We start from the raw sequence: 26943 nt of genomic DNA on the forward strand, positions 1-26943 counted from the left end.
ACAAAATATATGTGAAAGAGCCACATGTGGCTCTCAAGCCACAGTTTGGCCACTCCTGATTTAGACTGTGTGATCGCAGCTTGCTTAGCATCCAAGATCCACCCAGGTCAGGGCATCCTTCCAAAGAAGTCCACTGAAAGGATTGGCCACAACAAACGTTAGTACCACCTGGCAGCTAATACATGTTCTAGCTGTTTGGCACCCTGCAATCGTCTTTCCATTTTCCAGACTGCTCACCTAGAGGCAGTTGCTGAATTCCTACAGGTGACCAGAGCAATGCTGAGTGTCTGTAATTGCTATGAAATAGACACACACCTGATTAAAAACAAACAAACAAACAGGACTTTGATAATACTTTTAAAAATGGGGCACTGATGCTTTGTATTCTTGGTACTTGAGGGTGGGCAACAGTGGGAGGGCTTCTGGTGTCCTGGGCTCACTGGTGGACCTCCTGATGGCACCTGGGGTTTTTTTGGCCACCGTGTGTACAGAGTGTTGGACTGGATGGGCCATTGACTTGATCCAACATGGCTTCTCTTATGTTCTTATGTCTGTGGCAGTGATGCTCTGTATTCTTGGTGCTTGGGGGGGGGCAACAGTGGGAGGGTTTCTAGTGTCCTGGCCCCACTGGTGGACCTCCTGATGGCACCTGGGGTTTTTTTGGCCCCTGTGTGACGCAGAGTGTGGGACTGGATGGGCCATTGACCTGATCCAACATGGCTTCTCTTATGTTCTTATGTGACACAGAGTGTTGGACTGGAGGGGCCACTGGCCTGATCCAACAGGGCTTCTCTTATGTTTTTATGTGACACAGAGCGTTGGACTGAATGGGCCATTGGCCTGATCCAGCATGGCTTCTCTTATGTTCTTATGTGACACAGAGTGTTGGACTGGATGGGCCATTGGCCTGATTCAACATGGCTTCTCTTATGTTCTTATGTCTGGGGCAGTGATGCTCTGTATTCTTGGTGCTTGGCGGGGCAACAGCGGGAGGGTTTCTAGTGTCCTGGCCCCACTGGTGGACCTCCTGATGGCACCTGGGGGTTTTTTGGCCACTGCGTGTACAGAGGGTTGGACTGGAGGGGCCATTGGCCTGATCCAACAGGGCTTCTCTCATGTTCTTAGTGTGTGGCTGTTTATGACTAAGGTGGTTGGACCAAGGTTGCCCAACCCTAACTTGGGCCGGAGAATAATCCTGGAGCCTGCCAGGCTGAGCCCCAAAGACGGTGGCTGCCCTGCTGGGACTCGCTTCTAGCTGCCCATGGCCCTCCAGGCCTGGAGCCCACTTGGAAATTGCCTGGTGGGTTAAAGGGCCAAATAACAGCAACAAAAACATGGACTTGGAAGTAGGTTGGCTGACCTCCAGGTGGGGTCTGGAGATTTCCTGGAGTTACGGGTGATCTTCAGATGACCGAGATCAGTTCCTCTTGGACAAAAATGGCTGCTTTAGAAGGTGGACTCCATGACATAAACCTTGTTGAGGTCCCAGCCTTCTCCAAACCTAGCTGTCCCCAGGCTCCAACCCTCAGATCTCCAGGAATTTCCCGACTTGAGGTTGACAACCCTCCTCAGAAGTCATACAGCTTCTGCCTGTCACCAGCTCTGAACAAAGTGCCAGCTGCTGCTTCTTCAAGCAACGCAGGCCAATATTTTGCTGTAGAGTCTTGGCTTGCAAGACTGGTTCTGCCTCGGAACTGCTGACAGAGCCAGGTTTCCCGCTCCATCTCCCTCACCTGGCCTCTCTGACGTACAGGGGTGCGACTGGTACCACCTATGCCTGCTGCAGACCTGACTTTTACACTGGGAGTGATTGACATTTGCTGGCCTTTCTTGTCCATCAAGAAGGCTGCGGGGGAGGAGAGGGCAAGAGGGACAGAATCCAAGGAGGCTGGGTGTGACTGATACATGTGGGCCCAGAGGGCTTCTTCACCCAAGACGTGGCGTTTTCTTGGCAATTCTGGGGTTTGTAAAGTCTCCCTAGGCGTTTCCAAGGGAATCTGCTACTACTATTTGTGGAGGATCTTGAATGAACAGAACTTTTCTTCCCTAGTGCGATTTTTTGAAGTGGCTTATATTGAATCAAATCCTCAGTCCCTCAAAGTCCGTATTGTCTACTCCAGGGGTGGCCAAACTGTAGCTTGGGAGCCACGTGTGGCTCTTTCACACACATCGTGTGGCTCTTGAAGCCCCCACTGCCCTGTCAGCTGGCTTGGAGAAGGTATTTGTCTCTTTACACCATGTCTCCAGCTGGTGGCTTGGAGAAGGCATTTAAAGTTAAAGTTGCTTTCTTTCCACCTCTCCTCCTATCTATTTCCCTTCCTTTCTTCCTTCCTGTCACATCTCAAACATCTGATATCCATGTCTTGCAGCTCTCAAACATCAGATGTTTATTCTATATGGATCTTACATTAAGCAAGTTAGAACTGATAAAAGGAAGTCCTTCTTCACCCAAAGGGTGTTTAACATGTGGAATTCACTGCCACAGGAGGCGGTGGCGGCTACAAGCATAGACAGCTTCAAGATGGGAGTGGATAAGCATATGGATCAGAGGTCCATCACTGGCTATTAGCCACAAGGCATAGATGGAACTCTCTGTCTGGGGCAGTGATGCTCTGTATTCTTGGTGCTTGGAGGGGGGGGGGTACAGTGGGAGGGCTTCTAGCCCCACTGGTGGACCTCTTGATGGCACTTGGGTTTTTTGGCCACTGTGTGACACAGAGTGTTGGACTGGATGAACCACTGGCCTGATCCAACATGGCTTCTCTTATGTTCTTAAGTTTTACCAGCCCTGGTCTACTCAGACTGGCAGCTGCTCTCCAGAATCTCAGGCAAAGGTCTTTCACATCAATGCCTGCCTGGTCCTTTTAACAGGAGATGCTGGGGATTGAAACTGGGACCTTCTGCATGCCAAGCAGAGGCTCTATCACTGACCCATGGCCCCTCCCCAGAAATGAACTCGAGTGTAGCCACCTTATACCAAATCAAGACCTTTGGTCCATCAAAGTCTGTATTGTCTACTCAGAGGTCTTTCACTTTACCTACTACCCAGTTCTGTAACTGGAGGTGCTGGGAATTCAGCTTGTAACTGCATACCAAGCAAATGTTCTACCACTGAGCCATGACCCAAATTTAAGGCCACTTTTGTGTAATGATTAAGTGCACGGACTCTTATCTGGGAGAACTGGGTTTGTTTATTTATTTATTTATTTATTTATTTCGATTTGATTCCCGGTTTGATTCCCCACTCCTCCACTTGCAGCTGCTGGAATGGGCTTGGTCAGCCATAGCTCTCGTAGGAGTTGTCCTTGAAAGGGCAGCTGCTGTAAGAAGAAGATGAAGATAGAAGATAGATGAAGATATTGGATTTATATCCTGCCCTCCACTCCGAAGAGTCTTAGAACGGCTCACAATCTCTTTTATCTTCCTCCCCCACAACAGACACCCTGTGAGGTGGGTGGGGCTGGAGAGGGCTCTCACAGCAGCTGCCCTTTCAAGGACAACCTCTGCCAGAGCTACCGCTGACCCAAGGCCATTCCAGCAGCTGCAAGTGGAGGAGTGGGGAACCAAACCCGGTTGTCCCAGATAAGAGTCCGCGCACTTAACCACTACACCAAGGAGCTCTCTCAGCCCACCCACCTCACAGCGTGTCTGTTGTGTGGGGGAGGGGAAGGTAAATTTATTTATTTATTTTTCTTTATTTAGTGAACTTATATTCCGCCCTTTCCCATAATGGGCTCAGGGTGGATCACAGCATAAATTAGACAATAAAAACCAACAAGTCAAATTTAAAAGTACAATAAAACCGATAGAACGATAGAACGATAATATGAGATAAGGTGCATCACCGGCGAAAAGGGCACATTTCCCAAAGTACAGTGTTTGGCCCAAGAAGAAGTGATGGTGTTAAAATCAGATTCAGCACCTCAACAAGGCTATAAAGCATGATGTCACAGCAATAAAGGAGATTGTGAGCCGCATTGCAGTACTGTGGTCTGAACTCTCTGCTCACGACCTGAGTTCGATTCCGGCGGAAGCTGGATTCAGATAGCTGGCCCAAAGTTGACTCCGCCTTCTGTCCTTCCGAGGTCGGTCAAATGATTCCCCAAGCTTGCTGGGGGGAAAGCGGAGATGACTGGGGAAGTCAATGGCAAACCACCCCGTCAAAAGTCTGCCGTGAAAACGTTGCGAAAGAAACGTCACCCCAGAGTCGGAAACGACTGGTGCTTGCACAGTGGAACTTTCCTTTCCTTGCCATTCCCTTCCCCAGATATACACCTTCACCCCCGCAAGCTGGGTACTCATTTTACCCACCTCGGAAGGATGGAAGGCTGAGTCAACCTCGAGCCAGCTACCTGAACCCAGCTTCTGTCGGGATCGAACTCAGTTCGTGAGCAGAGCTTAGGACTGCAGTACCATGGCACAGAGTGGTAAAGCTGCAGTACCGCAGTCAGAGCCCTCTGCTCACGACCTGAGTTCAATCCCGGTGGAAGCTGGGTTCAGGTAACCGGCTCCAGGTTGACTCAGCCTTCCATCCTTCCGAGGTGGGTAAAATGAGTCACCAGCTTGCTGGGAGGAAAGTGTAGATGACCGGGGAAAGCAATGGCAAACCACCCCGTAAAAAAGTCTGCCATGAAAACGTTATGAAACCAACCGACAGAGTCGGAAACGACTGGTGCTTGCACAGGGGACCTTTCCTTTCATAAATCCAATATCTTCTTCAGTATCAAAATGAGGCAAAGCCGGCCTGTTTAGTGCATGGGTGTTTATGACCAAGAGAAAGCAACCTCGGTGGTTGGACTCTGCAATGCATCCCCCAGTCAGCCCCTCTGCCAAAGTTTAGCAACTGTGTAGGTGGGAAATGTGTTGACCGGACATCTGCCAGGGAAGCTGAAATTCCAAAGCGTCCGGCTACTGAACGGCAGCTTGTGTGGCCTCAGGGAAGTGCTGGTCTCATTTCTGGCCACCTGGGTCGCCGGCGCTCCTTGCTGGGCGTTGCAGGAAGTCGTCTGCTAGAACTGCAATGCGCTCGCCCAAATGACACCCGGGTGATAAATATTAGGTTTGGTCTGAAGTCATTTTTAAAAAATATATTTCACCCACACAGTTACATATTTCCCCAGGTCAGTCATTTCCTGTGTGATTTTTATAAAATGCTTTTTTTAAATTACTCAGTCAAAAGCATCCTTTTAAAAATGGGCTTTATCAGACAGTATTGAACCCCTCTGCCTTCTGGGCACTCCGGCTTTGTTTTAAAACCAACCCCTCTTGCTTTCTGCAGCCTTTCCTGGCTGTAGGGCAGCCAGTTCTGGTTCAGAAGAAGAAGAAGATTATATTGGATTTATATCCCGCCCTCCACTCCGAAGAGTCTCAGAGCAGCTCACAATCTCTCCTTTCTCTTCCTCCCCCCACAACAGACACCCTGTGAGGTAGATGAAGATATTGGATTTATATCCCGCCCTCCACTCCAAAGAGTCTCAGAGCGGCTCACAATCTCCTTTCCCTTCCTCCCCCACAACAGACACCCTGTGAGGTAGATGAAGATATTGGATTTATATCCCGCCCTCCACTCCAAAGAGTCTCAGAGCGGCTCACAATCTCCTTTCCCTTCCTCCCCCACAACAGACACCCTGTGAGGTAGATGAAGATATTGGATTTATATCCTGCCCTCCACTCCGAAGAGTCTCAGAGCGGCTCACAATCTCCTTTCCCTTCCTCCCCCCACAACAGACACCCTGTGAGGTAGATGAAGATATTGGATTTATATCCCGCCCTCCACTCCAAAGAGTCTCAGAGCGGCTCACAATCTCCTTTCCCTTCCTCCCCCCACAACAGACACCCTGTGAGGTAGATGAAGATATTGGATTTATATCCCGCCCTCCACTCCAAAGAGTCTCAGAGCGGCTCACAATCTCCTTTACCTTCCTCCCCCCACAACAGACACCCTGTGTGGTAGATCAAGATATTGGATTTATATCCTGCCCTCCACTCCGAAGAGTCTCAGAGCAGCTCACAATCTCCTTTCCCTTCCTCCCCCACAACAGTCACCCTGGGAGGTGGGTGGGGCTGAGAGGGCTCTCACAGCAGCTACCCTTTCAAGGACAACCTCTGCCAGAGCTATGGCTGACCCAAGGCCATTCCAGCAGGTGCAAGTGGAGGAGTGGGGAATCAAACCCAGTTCTCCCAGATAAGAGTCCGCACGCTTAACCACTACACCAAAATGACTCTCGCAGGAAATACCTGGAGATTTGCAGTCACTATCTGGGGCGGGGGTTTCCATTTTCCTTTGGTACATCATACAATCAGCACTCTGAAGTTGTCGTTTTCTTCTAGGGCACTCATGAGGTGATCAGTGGTAACTCTAGGGAACTCTGTTGTGGGCAGTGCTCCCTCTAAGCTGAGTTAGCGTGAGCTAGCTCACAGATTTTTAGCCTCCAGCTCACACATTTTTTTTGTCTTAGTTCAGAAAGGATGACCCCAGAGCACAATAATTGATGCAGTAGCTCATAACTTTAATGCCAGTAGCTCACAAAGAAGAATTTTTGCTCGTAAGACTTTAGCTTAGAGGGAACATTGGTTGTGGGTGGGTCAAAGTCTGGCCTTCTGCATATCCCCCATTTTGAGTTTTTGGGAGGATAAGGGAAGCTTTGCTTAGCTGGCACGGCCCCTGAAAGTGAAACAGACCGCATTAAAAATGGACTGATACTTGTAGAGAATCAGAAGAGCCACCCCCAAGCCCCTGAGATAGCAAGTTGAGTGGTGGAAAGTGGAAAAAATGAACACAGAAATTCCAATCCAGGCAAACCTGTGTGGTGGGGACACTGGCAAACTGTCGCGGTTGGAAGACTCCCCTGTCAGGAACACTACCTCTCTCCTCTTGCTGCCGCTTCTGCCGAAGCCAGTCAGCACATCAAAATAATGGTCAGATCCAAACATTTTCTTTCCTCCCTGCTCAGGCAAACTGTGCTTCAGTTAGAGACCAAGACAAGCCCTGTTCACATGCTCAGGAGGAAGCTGTTTTGGTGAGGGAACCCTCCCCTCCCAGCAGGAATCTCTCAATGCCCTCCACCTCCCCCCACTTAAGCAGGGGAGTTGAGAGCCTTTCCTTTCAGTAGCCTGCCGCCTCCTTTTGATCTCTTCCCCCTCACCAGTTTTAAAACCAAAAGGAGAAACTGTTTTCGTAGCTTGAGCCACAGAAAGGCTTAGGAGTAAGAATCAACGCCATTGCTTTCTCTCAAGAAATGCAGCTTTCTTCCACAGGGACTAAGAAAAGAAAATGAAACATGGAAAGATTGCTAACCTAACTTGAAATTTGCAAATCCAGATATCTGTACTCCTCTCCCTGTTGGGAAATTCAAATTTAGGTCTGTCAGCAGAAGTTTGGAGATTCCCAGACTTCAGATGTCAGTTTCCCCTGAGAAAATGGCTACTTTGGAAGATGGACTTTTCTCCCTTTCTCATAATACGAGAACTCGTGGGCACTCAGTGAACTGGGTTTGATTCCCCACTCCTCCTCTTGCAGTTGCTGGAATGGCCTTGGGTCAGCCATAGCTCTTGCAGAGTTGTCCTTGAAAGGGAAGCTGCTGGGAGAGCCCTCTCAGCCCCACCCACCTCACAGGGTCTCTGTTGTGGGAGAAGATAAAGGAGATTGTAAGTCACTCTCAGACTCTGATTCAGAGAGAAGAATGGGGTATAAATCTCAAGTCATCATTGTCGTCTTCTTTTCTCCTCCTCCTTCTTAGACTCCATCCTTCAAATCTCCAGGTATTTCTAGGCTTACCAATTCCCAGGTGGGGGCAGGGGATCCTCCAGTTTGAAGGCCCTCCCCCAACTTCAGGGTCATCAGAAAGCGGGGCGGGGGGAAATGTCTGCTGGGAACTCCATTATTCCCTACGAAGACTTATTCCCATAGGAAATAATGGATAATTGATCCATGCGTATCTGGGGTTCTGGGGGGGGGGGCTGTTGTTAGAGGCACCAGATTTTCAGTATTGCATCCAGTGCCTCTTCCCAAAATACCCCCGAGGTTCAAGAAGATTGGACCAGGGGGTTCAATTCTATGAGCCCCAAAAGATGGTGCCCCATCCTTCATTATTTCCTGTGGAAGGAAGGCATTTAAAAAGGTGTTTGGTCCCTTGAAACATGTTGGCCGGAACTCCCTTTGGAGTTCAATCATGCTTGTCGCAGTCTTGCTCCTGGCTCCACCCCCAATGTCTCCTGACTCCACCCCCAAAGTCCCCAGATATTTATTGAATTGGACTTGGCAACCCTAGGTATCTCCCAAATGGAAGTTGGCCGCCCTAGAACATAAAAACATAAGAACATAAGAGAAGCCATGTTGGATCAGGCTAATGGGCCATCCAGTCCAACACTCTGTATCACACAGTGTCCAAAATACAAACACACACACACACTGTGGCTAATAGCCACTGAAGGACCTCTGCTCCATATTTTTATCCAGTCCCCTCTTGAAGCTGGCTATGCTTGTAGCCACCACCACCTCCTGTGGCAGTGAATTCCACATGTTAATCACCCTTTGGGTGAAGAAGTACTTCCTTTTATCCTTTTTAACCTGACTGCTCAGCAATTTCATTGAATGGCCATGAGTTCTTGTCTTGTGAGAAAGGTCTCCTGCCCCACTTGTATGAAAAGGTTTACCCAACTTGGGCCTGGCCGAAAGAAGAAGAAGAAGAAGAAGATATTGGATTTATATCCCGCCCTCCACTCCAAAGAGTCTCAGAGCGGCTCACAATCTCCTTTACCTTCCTCCCCCACAACAAACACCCTGTGAGGTGGGTGGGGCTGGAGAGGGCTCTCACAGCAGCTGCCCTTTCAAGGACAACTCCTGCCAGAGCTATGGCTGACCCAAGGCCATTCCAGCAGGTGCAAGTGGAGGAGTGGGGAATCAAACCCGGTTCTCCCAGATAAGAGTCCGCACACTTAACCACTACACCAAACTGGCTCTCTGGCCTACCAGAACCTGCTCAGCCAGTACAGAGACACTGGCATATCAAGGAGATACCATGTTGTCACTCCTGCCTGTAAAAACCCCGCCTCTCTGGCAGGATAAGGTTTTCCCCAACTTCTGTGCAACCGTGAACACTGAACAATCTCCATACATGCCATCTTCCTTCCGCTCCCATCCATGACGTCATCAATGTCTGTAATAAATCCATTACATCTAGGGTTGCCAATCCCCAGGTGGGGGCAGGGGATCCCCCGGTTTGGAGACCCTCCCCCCGCTTCAGGGTCATCAGAAAGCAGGGGGAGGGGAGGGAAATATCTGCTGGGAACTCTATTATTCCCTATGGAGAGTGATTCCCATAGAAAATTATGGAAAATTGATCCGCGGGTATCTGGGGCTCTGGAGGGGCTGTTGTTTTGGGTAGGGGCACCAAATTTTCAGTATAGCATCTAGTACCTCTCCCCAGAATACCCCCCAAGTTTCAAAAAGATTGGACCAGGGGGTCCAATTCTATGAGGCCCAAAAGAAGGTGCCCTTATCCTTCATTATTTCCTATGGAAAGAAGGAATTGAAAAGGTGTGCCGTCCCTTTAAATGTGATGGCCAGAACTCCCTTTGGAGTTCAGTTATGCTTGTCACAGCCTTGATCTTGGCTCCACCCCTAATGTCTCCTGGCTCCAGCCCCAAAGTCTCCTGGCTCCACCCCCAAAGTCCCCAGATATTTCTTGAATTGGACTTGGCAACCCTAATTACATCGTCAATAATCCACAACATCATCCACTGAAATAAAGAACAGGCCCGAGTTTATTGGGCTTTGCTTGGTTGTTATTCTGCTGCACATTGCTTGTTATTCCTGGACGTGGGCAAAAATTTACTGGGGATGCATGAAGCAACTCCCGCTGTTCTTTTGAGCACAGTGCTTTTCTTTGGAGGAGAGCAGTTTAAAGCCCACACCCGAAACAACAAAACAACACTTGGAACACGAAAGATGAACCAGGACTGCGTTCCAAGCAAACCAAACGCCGTGAGAGGCCAGATTCTGTTCTTGGGAAGGGCTGGAGGTTTGGAAACATCTGGAGGTCTGTTGGTTTGTTTTGGTTTCACGCCGCATAGCATGGGACGTTCCACCCTTGCAGGCCCATTCTAGACACGTTTGCTCAGGCATGAGAGCCCCAAGGGTCAGGGGACTCAGGAATACAAACGGGTGCTTAAGAGAGCTTCCATTGGAAACAAACTTGTTGCTAGGGTTGCCAAGTCCAATTCAAGAAATATCTGGGGACTTTGGGGGTGGAGCCAGGAGATTTTGGGGGGTGGAGCCAGGAGACATTAGGGGCGGAGCCAAGATCAAGGCTGTGACAAGCATAATTGAACTCCAAAGGGAGTTCTGGCCATCACATTTAAAGGGACGGCACACCTTTTCAATTCCTTCCTTCCATAGGAAATAATGAAGGATAGGGGCACCTCCTTTTGGGGATCATAGAATTGGACCCCCTGGTCCAATCTTTTTAAAGCTTGGGGGGTATTTTGGGGAGAGGCACTAGATGCTATACCGAAAATTTGGTGCCTCTACCCAAAAACACAACCCCCCCCCAGAGCCCCAGATACCCGCAGATCAATTCTCCATGATTTTCTATGGGAATAAATCTCCATAGGGAATAATAGAGTTCCCAGCAGACATTTCCCTCCCCCCCCCCCCGCTTTCTGATGACCCTGAAGCGGGGGGAGGGCCTCCAAACCGGGGGATCCCCTGCCCCCACCTGGGGATTGGCAACCCTAAATGTTGCAGTTTATCCAAAGAGAAAGGACTCAAGAGCGGCCCAAGACATTTTGCTGTGCCTAGCCTTAGCCATGCTCCCAGAGCAAAGGACCAGCACCATGCTCAGGATGAGGCTTTTGGGCTGTGCAGAGAGATGCCACCCTCCAGGTGGGTAAACAGCACAAAGCACACAGCTTACCGCGACACCGGCTTCCGTTTCAAAAGAAACCAATTCAACAACTTTGAAAAACAATAGCATATATAGGGTTGCCAAGTCCAATTCAAGAAATATCTGGGGACTTTGGGGGTTGAGCCAGGAGACTTTGGGGGCGGAGCCAGGAGACATTAGGGGTGGAGCCAAGATCAAAGCTGTGACAAACATAATTGAACTCCAAGGGAGTTCTGGCCATCACATTTAAAGGGACGGCACACCTTTTCAATTCCTTCCTTCCATAGGAAATAATGAAGGATAGGGGCACCTTCTTTTGGGGCTGATAGAATTGGACCCCCTGGTCCAATCTTTTTGAAACTTGGGGGGTATTTTGGGGAGAGGCAATAGATTCTATACTGAAAATGTGGTGCCTCTACCCCAAACAACAGCCCCCCCCAGAGCCCCAGATACCTGCAGATCAATTCTCCATGATTTTCTATGGGAATAAATTTCCATAGGGAATAATAGAGTTCCCAGCTTTCTGATGACCCTGAAGCGGGGGAAAGTCTCCAAACCGGGGGATCTCCTGCCCCCACCTGGGGGTTGGCAACCCTAAGCATATATTCACTTCATAAACAACCATACAATTAGTCCTTGATACAAAGAGGGAACGTATACCCCAAGAGTTCACTCTTTTTCTGTGGCAAGTTGCTTAGTTCATTCCTTGAAATCCCGGTGCAATAATGAAAATGATCAATGTCTATTGATGGATGCAGCCGATAATCCAAATCTGAGCAGACAAGGTCGAACTGGAACCCTTGTCTCGCCTGAGCTTCTTCAAGCTGCAAACAATCCTAAAAGCCAACATGTATACTTATTACCAAAACTGATTCATAAAACAAACCTTTTAGCAATTTCTTCATACCCTGGGCCAAAAAACGCCAATTCATTTTGTCAAAAGGCACTCCAAAGGTGCTAAAGTGAAACAGCACTGGTGCCTTATATGCAGCAGGTATAACAAGTTTAAAGCGTTCCTTAAAGATACAGTATGGGACCTGGAGATCTCCTGGAATCACACCTGATCTCCAGACTACAGAGATCAGTTCCCCTTGGAGAATATGGATGCTTTGGAGGGTGCACCTGGAGTTCCCTATCCTCCCCAGGAGCCATCCCCAAATCTCCAGGATTTTCCCAACCTGGATTTGGCAACTTCACACACACCCCAATCTGGTACCTGGCAACTCTAGCTATGCAGCATTTGGTTGGCGCCTAGAGTAGCCAACCTCCTGGTGAGGCCTGCAGATTTCACACAGTCCTACAAATGATCTCCTCACAACAGATATCAGTTCCACTGGAGGAAAATGGTTTGCTTTGGAGGGTGTGACCGGCTGGTCTGCCTCAGACTCGGTTTCCCACCTGCATTCGTAGGGGTTGCCAAGTCCAATTTAAGAAATATCTGGGGACTTTGGGGGTGGAGCCAGGAGAATTTGGGGGTGGAGCCAAGATCAAGGCTGTGACAAGCATAATTGAACTCCAAAGGGAGTTCTGGCCATCACATTTAAAGGGACGGCACACCTTTTCAATGCCTTCCTTCCATAGGAAAATAATGAAGGATAGGGGCACCTTATTTTGGGGCTCATAGAACTGGACCCCCTGTTCCAATCGTTTTGAAACTTGGGGGATATTTTGGGGAGAGGAACTAGATGCGGTACTGAAAATTTTGGTGCCTCTACCTCAAATAACAGCCCCTCCAGAGCCCCAGATACCCGCGGATCAATTCTCCATGATTTTCTATGGGAATAAATCTCCATAGGGAATAATAGAGTTCCCTGCAGACTTTTCCCTCCCCTCCCCCCGCTTTCTGACAACCCTGAAGCGGGGGAAGGGCCTCCAAACCGGGGGATCCCCTGCCCCCACCTGGGGATTGGCAGCCCTAAGTCGGAGAGGGAGAGTAGTCTTGACTACGGTCGCCTGCCTTCAAATAGCAGATCTCCCGGAAGTACAGCTGATCTCCAGGCAACAGATGTTAGCTCTTCTAAAGAAAATGGCTGCTTTGGAGGGCACGCTCTGTGGCGTTCTGCCCTGCTGAGGTAGGGTTGCCAACCCCCAGGAGGTGGCGGGGGATCTCCCGGGTTGGAGGCCCTCCCCCCGCTTCAGGGTCATCAGAAAGCGGGGGGGAGGGGAGGGAAATGTCTGCTGGGCACTCCATTAGTCCCTAGGGAGACCAGTTCCCATAGGGTATAATGGATAATTGATCTGTGGGTATCTGGAGCTGTGGGGGGGGTCTGTCTTTTGAGGTAGAGGCACCAAATTTTCAGCATAGCATCTGGTGCCTCTCCTCAAAACACCCGCCAAGTTTCAAAAGGATTGGACCAGGGGGAACAATTCTGTGAGCCCCCAAAGATGGTTCCCCTATCCTTCATGATTTCCAAGGGAGGGAAGGTGTTCAGTGGTCCCTTTCAATGGGTTGGGCAGAACTCCTCCTGTGGAGTTGAGTTCTGCTTGTTACAGCCTTGCTCCTGGCTCCATCCCCAAAGTCTTCTAGCTCCACTCCCAAACTCTCCTGGCTCCACCCCACAGAGTCCCCAGATATTTCTTGAATTGGACTTGGCAACGCTATGCTGAGGCCCCTCCCCTCTCCAAACCCCGCCTCCCCCAGGCTCCACCCTCCAAATCTCCAGGAATTTCTCAACCCAGAGCTGGCAACTTTAGTATTTTGGGGGTTTTAACATTTTATTTGTTTTATACAATTAAGGGAAAGGAGGGGAAGGGTAATGGCGGGAGGGCTAAACATCAGAACATAAAATACCTTTAAAGCTAATTTCTCCAGTTACAGATCTTATCCAATAACAGTTCTCAAACTCTGAATTAATAAACCCTGAGTCTTGTCTGAATCAGTTATATATTCAATTATCTACTGCACGGTGTCTTTTTGTAGTTTTCAACCCACATATAAAAAGGTGACCATAGTTCTTTCAAATTATTTTTTGCTGTCTTCTTTCAGTAGGTCTGACAGTACATCCATTTCAGCTATTTCAGAAAAAAAAAATGTCATTTACTTCTGTTTCCGTTGGTGTTTCTGTTTTGTTCCAAGACTTAGCATATTGGATTTCTTGCTGCGGTTACCAAATGTATACAGAGGAGGCTGGATGGCCATCTGACAGCAATGAGGATCCTGTGAATTTAGAGGGAGGTGTTTGTGAGTTTCCTGCATTGTGCAGGGGGTTGGACTAGATGACCCTAGAGGTCCCTTCCGACTCTATGATTCTATGCTTTAACTGAGCTCTCCTTCCTTGGAGGTTTTTAAACAGAGGCTAGATGGCCATCTGAGAGCAATGAAGATCCTGTGAATTTAGGGGGAGGCGTTTGTGAGTTTCCTGCATTGTGCAGGGGGTTGGACTAGATGACCCTGGAGGTGCCTTCCAACTCTAGGATTCTATGATTCTGATTCTATATATACATATATGTTTAACATCCTTGTCCATTATTTCCGGCATAACATTCAATTTAAAAAATCTTGGTATTCACCTATCTTAGAGGGTTGTTGTAAAGATAATGTGAAGAACTTTGACACGACATGAATGCTAAGTATTATGACCAAGAATTTGGTGCACCCAGGAAGTAAGGCAGAAAAAGGAAGACAGAAGGCTCATTGGAGTGACAAGCACACCTCTAGACAGACAGGAAAACTCCCACTCTGAGGCATCGCTGGGATCCAGTTCCCTGAATCCCTGGGCTTTGACTCAGCCTTCTGTTCAGAGCTCCTGCAGAACAGAGAGAGGTGTAGATTTGGACCAGGGCTGGCTCTAGAGCAGTGGTGGCCACATGTGGCTCTTTCACACACACTGTGCAGCTCTTGAGGCCCCTGCCATCCCATCAGCCGTGTCAGAAAAGGCATTTCTCTCTTTAAATCACTTGTCTGAGCCAAGCCAGCTATCAGCCTGGAGAATGCATTTAAAGTTAAAGTTGCTGTCTTTCCACCTCTCCCCCCTGCCCTCCCATCTATTTCCTCCCTCCCTCCTTCCTCCCTCCCTTCCCTCCTTCCTTCCTTCCCTCCTCCCTCCATTCCTTCTTTCCCTCCCTCCTTCCTCCCTCCCTCTCTCCCTCCCTCCCTCCCTTCCTTCCTCCCCTCCTTCCTCCCTCTCTTCCTCTCTCCCTCCCTCCCTTCCTTCCTCCCTTCCCTCCTTCCTTCCTCCTTCCCTTTCTTCCTTCCTTCCTCCCTTCCTTCCTCTCTCTCTTCCTTCCTTCCCTCCCTCCATTCCTTCTTTCCCTCCTTCCCCCCTCCCTCTCCTCCCTCCCTCTCTTCCCTCCCTTCCTTCCTCCCCTCCTTCCTCCCTCCCTTCCTCTCTCCCTCCCTCCCTTCCTCCCTCCCTTCCCTCCTTCCCTTCCTCTTCCCTTCTCCTTCCTTCCCTCCTCCCTCCATTCCTTCTTTCCCTCCCTCCTTCTCCCTCCCTCTCTCCCTCCCCTCCCCTCCTTCCTCCCTCTCTTCCTCTCTCCCTCCCTCCTTCCTTCCTCCCTTTCCTCCTTCCTTCCTCCTTCCTTTCTTCCTTCCTTCCTCCTTCTTCCTCTCTCTCTTCCTTCCTTCCTCCCTCCCTTCATCTCTCCCTCCCTCCCTTCCTCCCTCCCTTCCCTCCTTCCTTCCTCCTTCCCTTTCTTCCTTCCTTCCTTCTCTCTCTCTTTCCTTCCTCCCTCCATTCCTTCTTTCCCTCCTTCCTCCCTCCCTCCCTTCCTTCCTCCCCTCCTTCCTCCCTCCCTTCCTCTCTCCCTCCCTCCCTTCCTTCCTCCCTTCCCTCCTTCCTCCCTTCCTTCCTTCCTTCCTCCCTTCCTCTCTCTTCCTTCCTCCCTCTCTCCCTTCCTTCCTTCCTTCCTTCCTTCCTTCCTCCCCCTCCCTCTCTCTCTCCCTCCCTCTCTTCCTTCCTCCCTTCCTTCCTCTCTCTCTTCCTTCCTCCCCTCCATTCCTCTTTCCCTCCTTCCCTCCCTCCCTCCCTCTCTCCCTCCGCTTCCTCCCCTCCTTCCTCCCTCCCTTCCTCTCTCTCTCCCTCCCTCCCTTCCTCCTCCCTTCCCTCCTTCCTTCCTTCCTTCCTCCCTTCTTCCTTCCTCCTTCCCTTCCTTCCTTCCTTCCTCCCTTCCTTCCTCTCTCTTCCTCCCTCCCTCCCTCCCTCCCTCCCTTCCTTCCTTCCTTCCTTCCTTCCTTCCTTCCTTCCTTCTTCCTTCCTTCCTTCCTTCCTTCCTTCCTTCCTTCCTTCCTCCCCCCTCCCTCCTCTCTCTCCCTCCCTCTCTTCCTTCCTCCCTCCATCTCTCCCTCCCTCCATTCCCTCCCTTCCTTCCTCTCTCCCTGTCTTGCAGCTCTCAAACATCTGACGTTTATTCTATGTGGCTCTTAAGTTAAGCAAGTTTGGCCACTCCTGCTCTGGAGCTTGGCGTGCCCTCAGGGAAATGCCTCCAGCACTTCCTCCCCCAAAGCGTGCCAGTCCATCATGGGCATGTGAAGGCGCTTACCCCTTGTGGGTGGGTGTAGAAGGCATGATGATGCTGTCATGCTCCTTGCAAGCCTGTAAAAAACACTAAAAGCAGCATAAAAGAATCATCCTTGGCTTTCTCTGGGACCCCCAGTGGAAACTGTCTCAGACATCACCTCTGGTCTTTCTGTGACATTCTCCTATTCCCAGTGGGAGGGGAAGCCCAAGCAACCTTATGTGTATTTTAGGCATTTAGCTCCACTTTCAATTATTTTGAAGAGCCCCGTGGCACAGAGTGTTAAAGCTGCAGTACTGCAATCCTAAACTCTGCTCACGACCTGAGTTCGATCCCCCAGCAGAAGCTGGGTTTTCAGGTAGCCGGCTCCAGGTTGACTCAGCCTTCCATCCTTCTGAGGTTGGTAAAATGAGTCCCCAGCTTGCTGGGGGGGGAAGTGGAGATGACTGGGGAAGGCAATGGCAAACCACCCCATAAAAAGTCACCCCAGAGTTGGAAACGACTGGTGCTTGCACAGGGAACCTTTCCTTCTCAATTATTTTGATGGGGTTTTGTTGTTGGTTTTCATAGTTTTTACCATATGATTTTATTATGCATGCTTCAATTTGTCGGTGGCTCTTCTAAAGGCAGAAAGGCAGGGTATACGTTTTGCAAAATACAATTTAAAATATTTGGTGTTGGGCTTGCTGCTAGGCAGTCAGTCTTGGTCAATGCCTGACCCTGCCCATCGTTGACACCGGCCCCAACTTGAGCGTGTAGCTGAGCCATCCCTGTACCAAAATCCCCTGAAAAGAAACTGCTTTCATAGGAGAAACTTAAAACATTTGGGTACATCCTCAGATTTGTGCAGGGTGTCTCTTTGCCTTAATGACAGAGAAAGGTGATAACAGTTGGACAAAATTCCACTCCAGAGACACCTTTAAGACCAACAAAGGTTTAAATCTGGGGAGAAGCTTTTGTGTGCATGCACACTTCTTCAGATCTCAAAATACCCTCACAAAAATACCTTACATATAGGTAAGAAAAAGGGGGTGGGCAGGTTAGTTGCCAAGCAGAGCTAACCGAAGTCAAGATGCATAAATAACTAAGCAATAAGTAAAACTGAGACTGAAGTAGTAGCAGCAAATCAGCATGCAGATAAAAGAGTTAGAAAACAGATGTGAACATATGAAGCTGCCTTCTACTGAATCAGACCCTTGGTCCATCAAAGTCAGTATTGTCTTCTCAGACTGGCAGCGGCTCTCCAGGGTCTCAAGCTAAGGATTTTCACGCCTACTTGCCTGGACCCTTTTTGGAGATGCCAGGGATTGAACCTGGGACCTTCTGCTTCCCAAGCAGATGCTCTACCACTGAGCCACCGTCCCTCCCCACCTTTAAGACCATGAGCATGAATAAACGTAATGCAGTTCCGGCTGGCTTGGTGTCAGGGGATGTGGCTTAACATGCAAATGAGTTCCTGCTGGGCTTTTTCTACCCAAAAAGCCCTGGAGACCAGTAAGTTTAATTCTAGGGATAAGCAAGTACCAGCTGACTTAGCATGTGTAGTGAGATAAGAAACCGATATTGCTGTTAAGTCCTGGGGTTCCATTGTCCTCTGTGTTGCAATATCTTCTATTTCAGCAATCTCCCATTCCAGTCTGGTTTTTTTTTTTAATTTCCCTTTGCAGTAAAACAGTTTGGTGTAGTGGTTAAGTGTGCGGACTCTTATCTGGGAGAAACAGGTTTGATTCTCCACTCCTTCACTTGCACCTGCGAGCATGGCCTTGGGTCAGCCGTAGCTCTGGCAGAGGTTGTCCTTGAAAGGGCAGCTGCTGTGAGAGCCCTCTCCAACCCCACCCATCTCAAAAGGGGGTCTGTTGTGGGGGAGGAAGGGAAAGGAGATTGTGAGCCACTCTGAGACTCTTTGGAGTGGAGGCCGGGATATAAACCCAATATCTTCATCTACCTCACAGGGTGTCTGTTGTGGGGGAGGAAGGGAAAGAAGATTGTGAGCCGCTCTGAGACTCTTCGGAGTGGAGGGCAGGATATAAATCCAATATCTTCATCTACCTCACAGGGTGTCAGTTATGGGGGAGGAAGGGAAAGGACATTGTGAGCCGCTCTGAGACTCTTCGGAGTGGAGGGCGGAATATAAATCCAATATCTTCATCTACCTCACAGGGTGTCTGTTGTGGGGGAGGAAGGGAAAGGAGATTGTGAGCCGCTCTGAGACTCTTTGGAGTGGAGGGCGGAATATAAATCCAATATCTTCATCTACCTCACAGGGTGTCTGTTGTGGGGGAGGAAGGGAAAGGAGATTGTGAGCCGCTCTGAGACTCTTTGGAGTGGAGGGCGGAATATAAATCCAATATCTTCATCTACCTCACAGGGTGTCTGTTGTGGGGGAGGAAGGGAAAGGAGATTGTGAGCCGCTCTGAGACTCTTCGGAGTGGAGGGCGGGATATATAAATCCAATATCTACTTTTAGGTCCCCCCATTGAGTGCCCTGGAAGGTGGAAATGTTCTCTCCCTGGTTTCTGAAATTTAGACGGCTGCTATGGCCCCTTCTGACTCTGTGACTCCATCAGTCTATGATTCAATGTCTCTTTTACAGGTCCCCTTCAGGCTACCCGGGCCTTAATGGTGGTGAGCATCCTTCTGGGCCTCATCGCAACCTTTGTTGCCATGATCGGAATGAAATGCATGAAGTGTATGGAGAACGATGAACCCAAAAAATTGCTGATGGCTGTGATTGGTGGCGTTGCCTACCTGATCTCAGGTGAGCCAGGGCATTAGCCTGAAGCGAAGCTGGCCTTTCTTTCTATCTGGGGAATCGTACCTTGAGAAAGTACCTGAGGACTTCGGGGGTGGAGCCAGGAGCAAGGGTGTGACAAGCATAATTGAACTCCAAGGGAGTTCTGGCCATTGCATTTAAAGCGACAGCACACCTTTTTAAATGTCTTCCTTCCATAGGAAATAATGAAGGATAGGGTCACCTTCTTTTGGGGCTCATAGAATTGGACCCCCTGGTCCAATCGTTTCAAAACTTGGGGGGTATTTTGGGGAGAGGCACTAGATGATATACTGAAAATTTGGTGCTTCTACCTCAAAAAACAGCCCCCACAGAACCCCCAATACCCACAGATCAATTCCCCATTCTTCCCTATGGGAATCATTCTTGATAGAGAATAATAGAGTTCCCTCCCCTCCACCCAGCTTTCTGATGACCCTAAAGCGGGGGGGGGGGAATGCCTCCAAATCTGGGGATTAGCAAACCTCCCCCCTCTTTCACACACACACACACACACACACACACACACTTACTGGGTCTGGTTCCTCCACAACGACATCTGAAAAGGTGGAGCCAAGCTCAAGGCTGTGACAAGCATAATTGAACTCCAAAGGGAGTTCTGGCCACCTTTTCAATTCCTTCCTTCCATAGGAAATAATGAAGGATAGGGGCACCTTCTTTTGGGGCTCATAGAATTGGACCCCCTGGTCCAAACTTTTTGAAACTTTGTGGGTATTTTGGGGAGGGGCACTAGATGCTAAAAATTTGGTGCCTCTACCCCAAAAAACAGTCCCCCCAGAGCCCCAGATAACCGCGGATCAATTCTCCATGTTTTTCTATGGGAATAAATCTCCATAGGGAATAACAGAGTTCCCAGCAGACATTTCCCTCCCCTCCCCCCGCTTTCTGACGACCCTGAAGCGGGGGGAGGGCCTCCAAACTGGGTGATCCCCTGCCCCCACCAGGGGATTGGCAACCCTAGGGGACAGGGGGAAGCCTGTAAAACCAGGGGATCCCCCGCTGGGACCTGGGGATCGGGAAGCCTATCTGCCGCAGAAATACTTGGCCAGCCCGGGTTTTCCAAAGGCTGCATCCTACATACTCGTTGACTCTCTGCACGAGCAAACGTTAGAGCTGGAAAGCATGGTCAGCAAGAGGCTTGCCAATCCCCAGGTCCCAGTGGGGGTTCTTCCTCTTTCCCAGGCTCCTTCCCGCCCCCAGTCAGCTGGCCAGCAGGGGGGGGGAAGCCCCGCCTCCAAAGCCACCATGTGACTTTCCTCCTCCGGAGGCTTCAGTCTCCGATTGGAAAGGCTTCCTCTTGGGATGGTGTGTCTGTGTTACTTTGAAGAAGCTGGCAGCAACTCGTGAGTAGAGATGCCAGGCCCTCACTTCAGAGTCACCAGAAATGGTGGCGGGGGGGGGGGGAGAATGTCTGCTGGGCACTTCATTGTTTCCTATGTGGAGATCGATTCTCATAGGGTATAATGGGGGATTGATGTGGAGGTATCGGGGGCTCTGGGGGAGCTGTTTTTTGAGTTAGAGGCACCAAATATTCAATATAGTATCTAGTGCCTCTCCCCAAAGTACCCCCCAACTTTCAAAATGATTGGAGCAGGAGGTCCAATTCTATGAGCCCCAAAAGAAGGTGCTCCTATCCATTATTTCCTATGGAAGGAAGGCATTTAAAAAGGTGTGCTGTCCCTTTAAATGTGATGACCAGAACTCCCTTGGAGTTCAATGATGCTTGTCACACCCTTGTTCCTGGCTCCACCCCCAAAGTCTCCTCTTGGGATGGTGTGTCTGTGTAACTTTGAAGAAGCTGGCATCAACTCGTGAGTAGAGATGCCAGGCCCTCACTTCAGAGTTGCCAGAAATGGGGGCGGGGGGGGGGGGGGGAGAATGTCTGCTGGGCACTTCATTGTTTCCTATGTGGAGATCGATTCTCATAGGGTATAATGGGGGATTGATGTGGAGGTATCGGGGACTCCTCCTCCAAAGTCTCCTGGCTCCGCCCCCAAAACTCCAGGTATTTTCCAACATAGTCCTGGCAGCCCTATTCCTGCCTTTGCTGCCAGTTCCGGTATTCAGGCGGCAAATTTTGTAAGTTCTGTGGGGAAATGTCCTTGGGAACCTTTGAACCCATCGCCCAACAAACCTGTGCAGGGCCCCTTCCTCTTTTTCAAAACACTGCCCCTTGACTGAATGCCCCTCTCTTTGTCTCTCTCTCTCTTGCCAGGATTTGCAGCCTTGGTGGCCGCATCCTGGTATGGAAACCGGGTGGCTCAGGACTTCTTCAACCCTTTCACCCCAGTCAACACCAGGTAATTGCCAGTTTGGTGTAGTGGTTAAGTCCGCTGACTCTTATCTGGGAGAACCGGGTTTGATTCCCCGCTCCTCCACCTGCAGATGCTGGAATGGCCTTGGGTCAGCCATGGCAGAGGTTGTTCTTGAAAGGGCAGCTGCTGTGAGAGCCCTCTCAGCCCCACCCCCTCACAGGGTGTCTATTGTTGGGGGAGAAGATGTAGGAGATTGTGAGCCGCTCTGAGTCTCTGATCCAGAGAGAAGGGCGGGGTATAAATCTGCAATTCCTCTTCTTCTTCTAATTGGAATCTGAGAGTATCCACCCAGTATGCTGCAGTTGTGAAAAGGGCAAACTCTATGTTAGGGATTATTAGGAAATGAATTGAGAAGAAAATGGCTGCTATTGTAAAGCCCCTTCATAGATTTGTATTTTTAAGTATTACAGCACATAAGTTAAATATAGAAAAGGATTTTTGACTGTAATAGCGTTTTCCAATATACCCTATTTTAAACCCAGTTAGTGTGTTTCTATTTCCTATTCTCTAATTTTTATTTATTTATTTTCAATAACCAGAGTTAAATCATAATGAGCCCGGTAGGGGAGGGCCGGATATAAATGCAATAAAATAAACAAATAAATAATACAAAAACAATACGAAATTCCATTTACAATACAATTGTCAGGTACTATTTACAATACAATTTACAGATACTATATTCAGCATTTGTTTCCACAATTCCAATAGTCATTCATTCCAAAAGCATAAGTTCAATCAGAAAATAAATTTTAAACCCAACGGTTCAAGTTTAGAGTTCACAAGTTTAGAGTTCACACAGGAATTCTAGATATATGCTGTTCTGGTATTATGTCTTCGTCAGTGAACCAATAGTTGGATCAATAGGTCACCTAAGGTGTATCACCACTTAAATTTTTTTGTACCCAATGGCTAAGCTTAAGTTATTTACGGAGGCCAATCCAACTGTTTTCTAGTATGGACTCCTTTCTCATGCAAAATTTGATTCTTGCTAATGCCCCTATTCTAATGTGAGAGAATCAATCAGTTGGCTTACCAAGATTGGACTAAATTAGAACATTTGCATAAGACGGGAGGCCATACTAGAAAACAGTTGGATAAAATATATTTGGAAGGAAGGAAGGAAGGAAGGAAGGAAGGAAGGAAGGAAGGAAGGAAGGAAGGAAGGAAGGAAGGAAGAAAGAAAGAAAGAAAGAAAGAAAGAAAGAAAGAAAGAAAGAAAGAAAGAAAGAAAGAAAGAAAGAAAGAAAGAAAGAAAGAAAGAAAGGGCATTGAGAGTGTGTTTTTACTGGAAAACACGTTATCTGTTGCTAACTGGATTTTTCTCCTTCCTCTAGATACGAATTCGGGCAAGCTCTCTTCGTAGGTTGGGCGGCTGCTTCTCTGGCCATCTTGGGCGGGGCTTTCCTCTGCTGCTCCTGCCCCCGAAGAGAGACCTCCTACCCTCCCTCCCGGCCGTACCCAAAGAGCGCCCCCTCCGGAGGGAAAGATTACGTATAATACCAGACAGAAGACGGAGCGCAAGTAACTTCCTCGGCATTGAAGAAGGGACCCCGAGGGACCGTGCCTTCCTGCTTTCCTTCCCAGAGCAGAGGGCGTAGCTCTCCCTTTCGTAAAAGAAATGTGTATATTTATATATATATAAATGTGCGTGTGTATGTGTGTGCGTATGTGCATGTGTGTGTGTGTTGTATGTTATATAACCATTGCTGATCCTGGTTGTTTGAGTCTTTCTTGCCTTTCCATTGGATAAGGAAGCTCCGCCCCAAACGTGTAGATGGGAAGTGCGGTCAAGTCACTGATGGTGACCCTGTAAGGTCGTCAAGTCACGAGACGAGCGGAGGTGGTTTTGCCATTGCCTGCCTCTGCGTAGGAAGCCTGGCCTCTCTTGGTGGCCCCTCTTCCAAGTAACAACCAGGCCTGACCCTCTTTAGCTTCCGAGATCCACCCAGGACCATCCAGACATATAGTCACCATGAAATACCATTGAAGCATCCAGGCTAAGGGGAAATTTCTCTTGTTGTTGGGAATGCAGAAGAGGCCACCAGGCTGTGTTTTCTCAGCTCATTCTCTGCCCCAGGGTGGCTCAGCTACCAGCTTCCTTGACTCACAGTCCGTTTGTACATCTTCTTTTATAAAAGCAACAGAAGACGCTCCTCTTGTGGAAGAGGCCAACTGTGCTCACTCAGAGAATTCTTTGGAATGTGGGGATGTATTCTTGGGTCATTAGTTCCCTTCTTCCAAGTAGGCAGAGAAAGGAATTAAAAAACCTCGTGTTGAGCACAGGGCAGGACCATGTGGGTTCTTCTCAGAACTGGAGCCTTCAGGCTTCCTGAACAGACACAGCAAAAGGGATCTCAAAACTCTTTCTGCAAAGAAAAAAAAAACACCTTCTTTGGGGCCAAACACTAGGGAAAACGTCACTTGGACTAGCAGCCAACCCAGCTAGGGTCTTCCTCAATGAATAGCCTTGAGAAATGATGAGTCCAGTGGCACCTTTAAGCCAGCTTGGTGTAGTAGTTAAGTGCGCGGACTCTTATCTGGGAGAACCGGGTTTGATTCCCCACTCCTCCACTTGCACCTGCTAGAATGGCCTTGGGTCAGCCATAGCTCTGGCAGAGGTTGTCCTTGAAAGGGCAGCTGCTGGGAGAGCCCTCTCCAGCCCCACCCACCTCACAGGGTGTCTGTTGTGGGGGAGGAAGGTAAAGGAGATTTTAGGCCACTTTGAGACTCTGTCCTTGAAAGGGCAGCTGCTGTGAGAGCCCTCTCCAGCCCCACCCACCTCACAGGGTGTCTGTTGTGGGGGAGGAAGATAAAGGAGATTTTAGGCCACTTTGAGACTCTGTCCTTGAAAGGGCAGCTGCTGTGAGAGCCCTCTCTAGCCCCACCCACCTCACAGGGTGTCTGTTGTGGGGGAGGAAGGTAAAGGAGATTGTAGGCTGCTCTAAGACTCTGTCCTTGAAAGGGCAGCTGCTGTGAGAGCCCTCTCCAGCCCCACCCACCTCATAGGGTGTCTATTGTGGGGGAGGAAGGGAAAGGAGATTGTAGGCTGCTCTAAGACTCTGTCCTTGAAAGGGCAGCTGCTGTGAGAGCCCTCTCTAGCCCCACCCACCTCACAGGGTGTCTGTTGTGGGGGAGGAAGGGAAAGGAGATTGTGAGCTGCTCTGAGACTCTTCGGAGTGGAGGGCGGGATATAAATCCAATATCTTCTTCTTCTTCAACAAAGTTTTATTCTGGGTATAAGCTTTCGTGTGCATGCATGTTTTTCAAGAAATGTTTCTCAAGGAATGTTACGAATCTGTAAAATGAGATTAGAGTGAGGCTGGGGAGAATGGTCAAAAGAGATAAGAAAGGGAACCGACTGACTGCCTTGATGTGCCATAAATCATAAGGACCAAACTTGATCTGTATAGCACCTGGTACACAGCGGGTTTCTATAAAGAGATGCTGGTCAACACGCAAACCAGTGCAGTAATGTACATATACACAAAAGTAAATTTACTCTGTTGCCAATGTCTTGAATGTCCAGTAAGCCTTAAAAATCTTCCGGATTACCACACAAGAGAAAGCTAGCCTGGACTTTCTGTAGAAAGCACCAACACAGAACAGAGAGAAACGTTTTCCACCCTCCCTACTCCTAAACCCAGTTGGCTTGTGTGGATGTCTGGAGCTCAGGTTCGGTTTTCTACTCTGCCACAAACCCTAATGTATGTCCTTGGTCAAGTCACTTTGCTTTTAATCCAACCTGTCTCCCTTGTTTGCAAAAAAAGAAAGGGGGGGGGGGAGTTGCATATCAGTCCAAACCTATACCTGAAAAACCTGAGGGGGGGGGAGAGATTTTTCTACAGGGACCTTGTATTATAAAGTGTTAATCATTTTCAATAAAAGTAATCTTTTTTTAAAGAAATCACGTTCCATGTTTGATATTTATGTCTGGGGAAAGGGGGAAAGGTAAAGGAGGGGGGGAAGGTAAAGGAGATTGTGAGCCGCTCTGAGACTCTGAGATTCAGAATACAGAGCGGGATACAAATCCAGTATCTTCTTCTTCTTCGATGCTGGTGATTGAACTTGAGACCTTCTGCCTGCCAAGGATATGCTCTACCACTGAGCCATACCCTCCCCCCCCCCCATTAAACTGTCTTATAGTGAACCAGACCCTGGGTCCATCAAACGTAGTATTGTCTACCAAGATTGGCAGCAGCTCTCCAGGGTCTCAGGCAGAGAGAGGTCTTTCACATCACCTCCTGCCTGATCCTTTCAATTGGAGATGCTGGGGATTGAACCTGGGACCTTCTGCTTGCCAAGCAGATGCCACAACCCCTTCCCAGTACATACTGCCTTATACTGAATCAGACCCTTGGTCCCCCAAGGTCAGTCTTGTCTACTCAGACCGCCAGCGGCTCTCCAGGGTCTCAGGCAGAGGTCTTGCCCATCACCTACTGCTTGGTCTTTTTAGCTGGAGATGCCAGGGATTGAACCTGGGACCTTCTGCATGCCAAGCAGACGCTCTTCTACTGAGCCACAAGCCCTCTTCTAAGGTCACTGGGTGCAGCTGGCGAGACAGCAGAGTCAGGACGGACAAATGAAAATTCTCCTTCCTACGACGAGTGCTGCATGTTACTGCTACAAGATGAGGCTTAGATAGCTTTACAAGAAGGTTGGTGGTTTTGGGATGTGGGATCCGTTCGAGGTTATAAGTCACAGCAGCTAAATGGAGCTTCTGTATTGTCCTCACCCTCTTGGCTGCTCTAGCGCAAAGCCTGAAAGGCATGAAGAAGAATTGGGGCAGGGAAAGACACTCACAGGGCACTGCCAGTCAACGTTCCCTCTAAGCTGCAGAGCCTCGTGAGCAAAAATTCCACTTTGTGAGCTACTGGCATGAAAGCTGTGAGCTACTGGATCCATAAGTATGCTCTGAGCTAGGACAAAAATTTGTGAGCTGGAGGCTAAAATTCTATGAGCTGGCTCATGCTAACTCATCAGAGGGCACACTGCTGCCAGTATCTGCTGCAGTTCAGGGAACAAAGGCCCAAGGGTTGCCAGGTCCAATTCAAGAAATATCTGGGGACTTTGGGGGTGGAGTCAGGAGACTTTGGGGGCGGAGCCAGGACCAAGGTTGTGACAAGCATAACGAACTCCGAAGGGAGTTCTGGCCATCACATTTAAAAGGACCGCACACCTTTTAAATGCCTCCCCTCCATTGGAAATAATGAAGGATGGGGGCACCTTCTTTGGGGTCTCATAGAAGTGGACCCCCTGGAATATTCCTAGGATCTGGGATTTAGGGGCAGACTTGCCTTGGAACATGAAAGTTCCATTTAGCCATCCTGACCAAACGTCTCTGGTGAAATGGTCTTCCAGGACCCCACACGTGGACCTCTCAAATCTCTCTTGAAAGCCAGAATGGGTTAAGACTATCATCATGTCCTTGTGAGTTCCACAGGTTCATTATGTTCTGTGCAGAACCCACTGCCCGTCAACGTCACCAGGTGCC

General features: G+C 49.1%; 1 protein-coding gene across 1 annotated transcript in view; it reads left to right on the forward strand.

Moving 5' to 3' along the window:
- Positions 1 to 23046, forward strand: part of CLDN1 (claudin 1) — a 44812-nt gene extending 21766 nt beyond the window's left edge. The window contains exons 2-4 of the mRNA XM_060240940.1: positions 18937 to 19101; positions 21350 to 21434; positions 22787 to 23046. Of these exons, the coding sequence (XP_060096923.1) occupies positions 18937 to 19101; positions 21350 to 21434; positions 22787 to 22949 (413 nt within the window). The 3' untranslated portion in view covers positions 22950 to 23046. The remainder of the gene's footprint in view (positions 1 to 18936; positions 19102 to 21349; positions 21435 to 22786) is intronic.
- Positions 23047 to 26943: the final 3897 nt, after the last annotated feature.

The sequence above is a fragment of the Heteronotia binoei genome, chromosome 6 (assembly GCF_032191835.1).
Source record: "Heteronotia binoei isolate CCM8104 ecotype False Entrance Well chromosome 6, APGP_CSIRO_Hbin_v1, whole genome shotgun sequence".
In the NCBI taxonomy this organism is placed as follows: domain Eukaryota; kingdom Metazoa; phylum Chordata; class Lepidosauria; order Squamata; family Gekkonidae; genus Heteronotia; species Heteronotia binoei.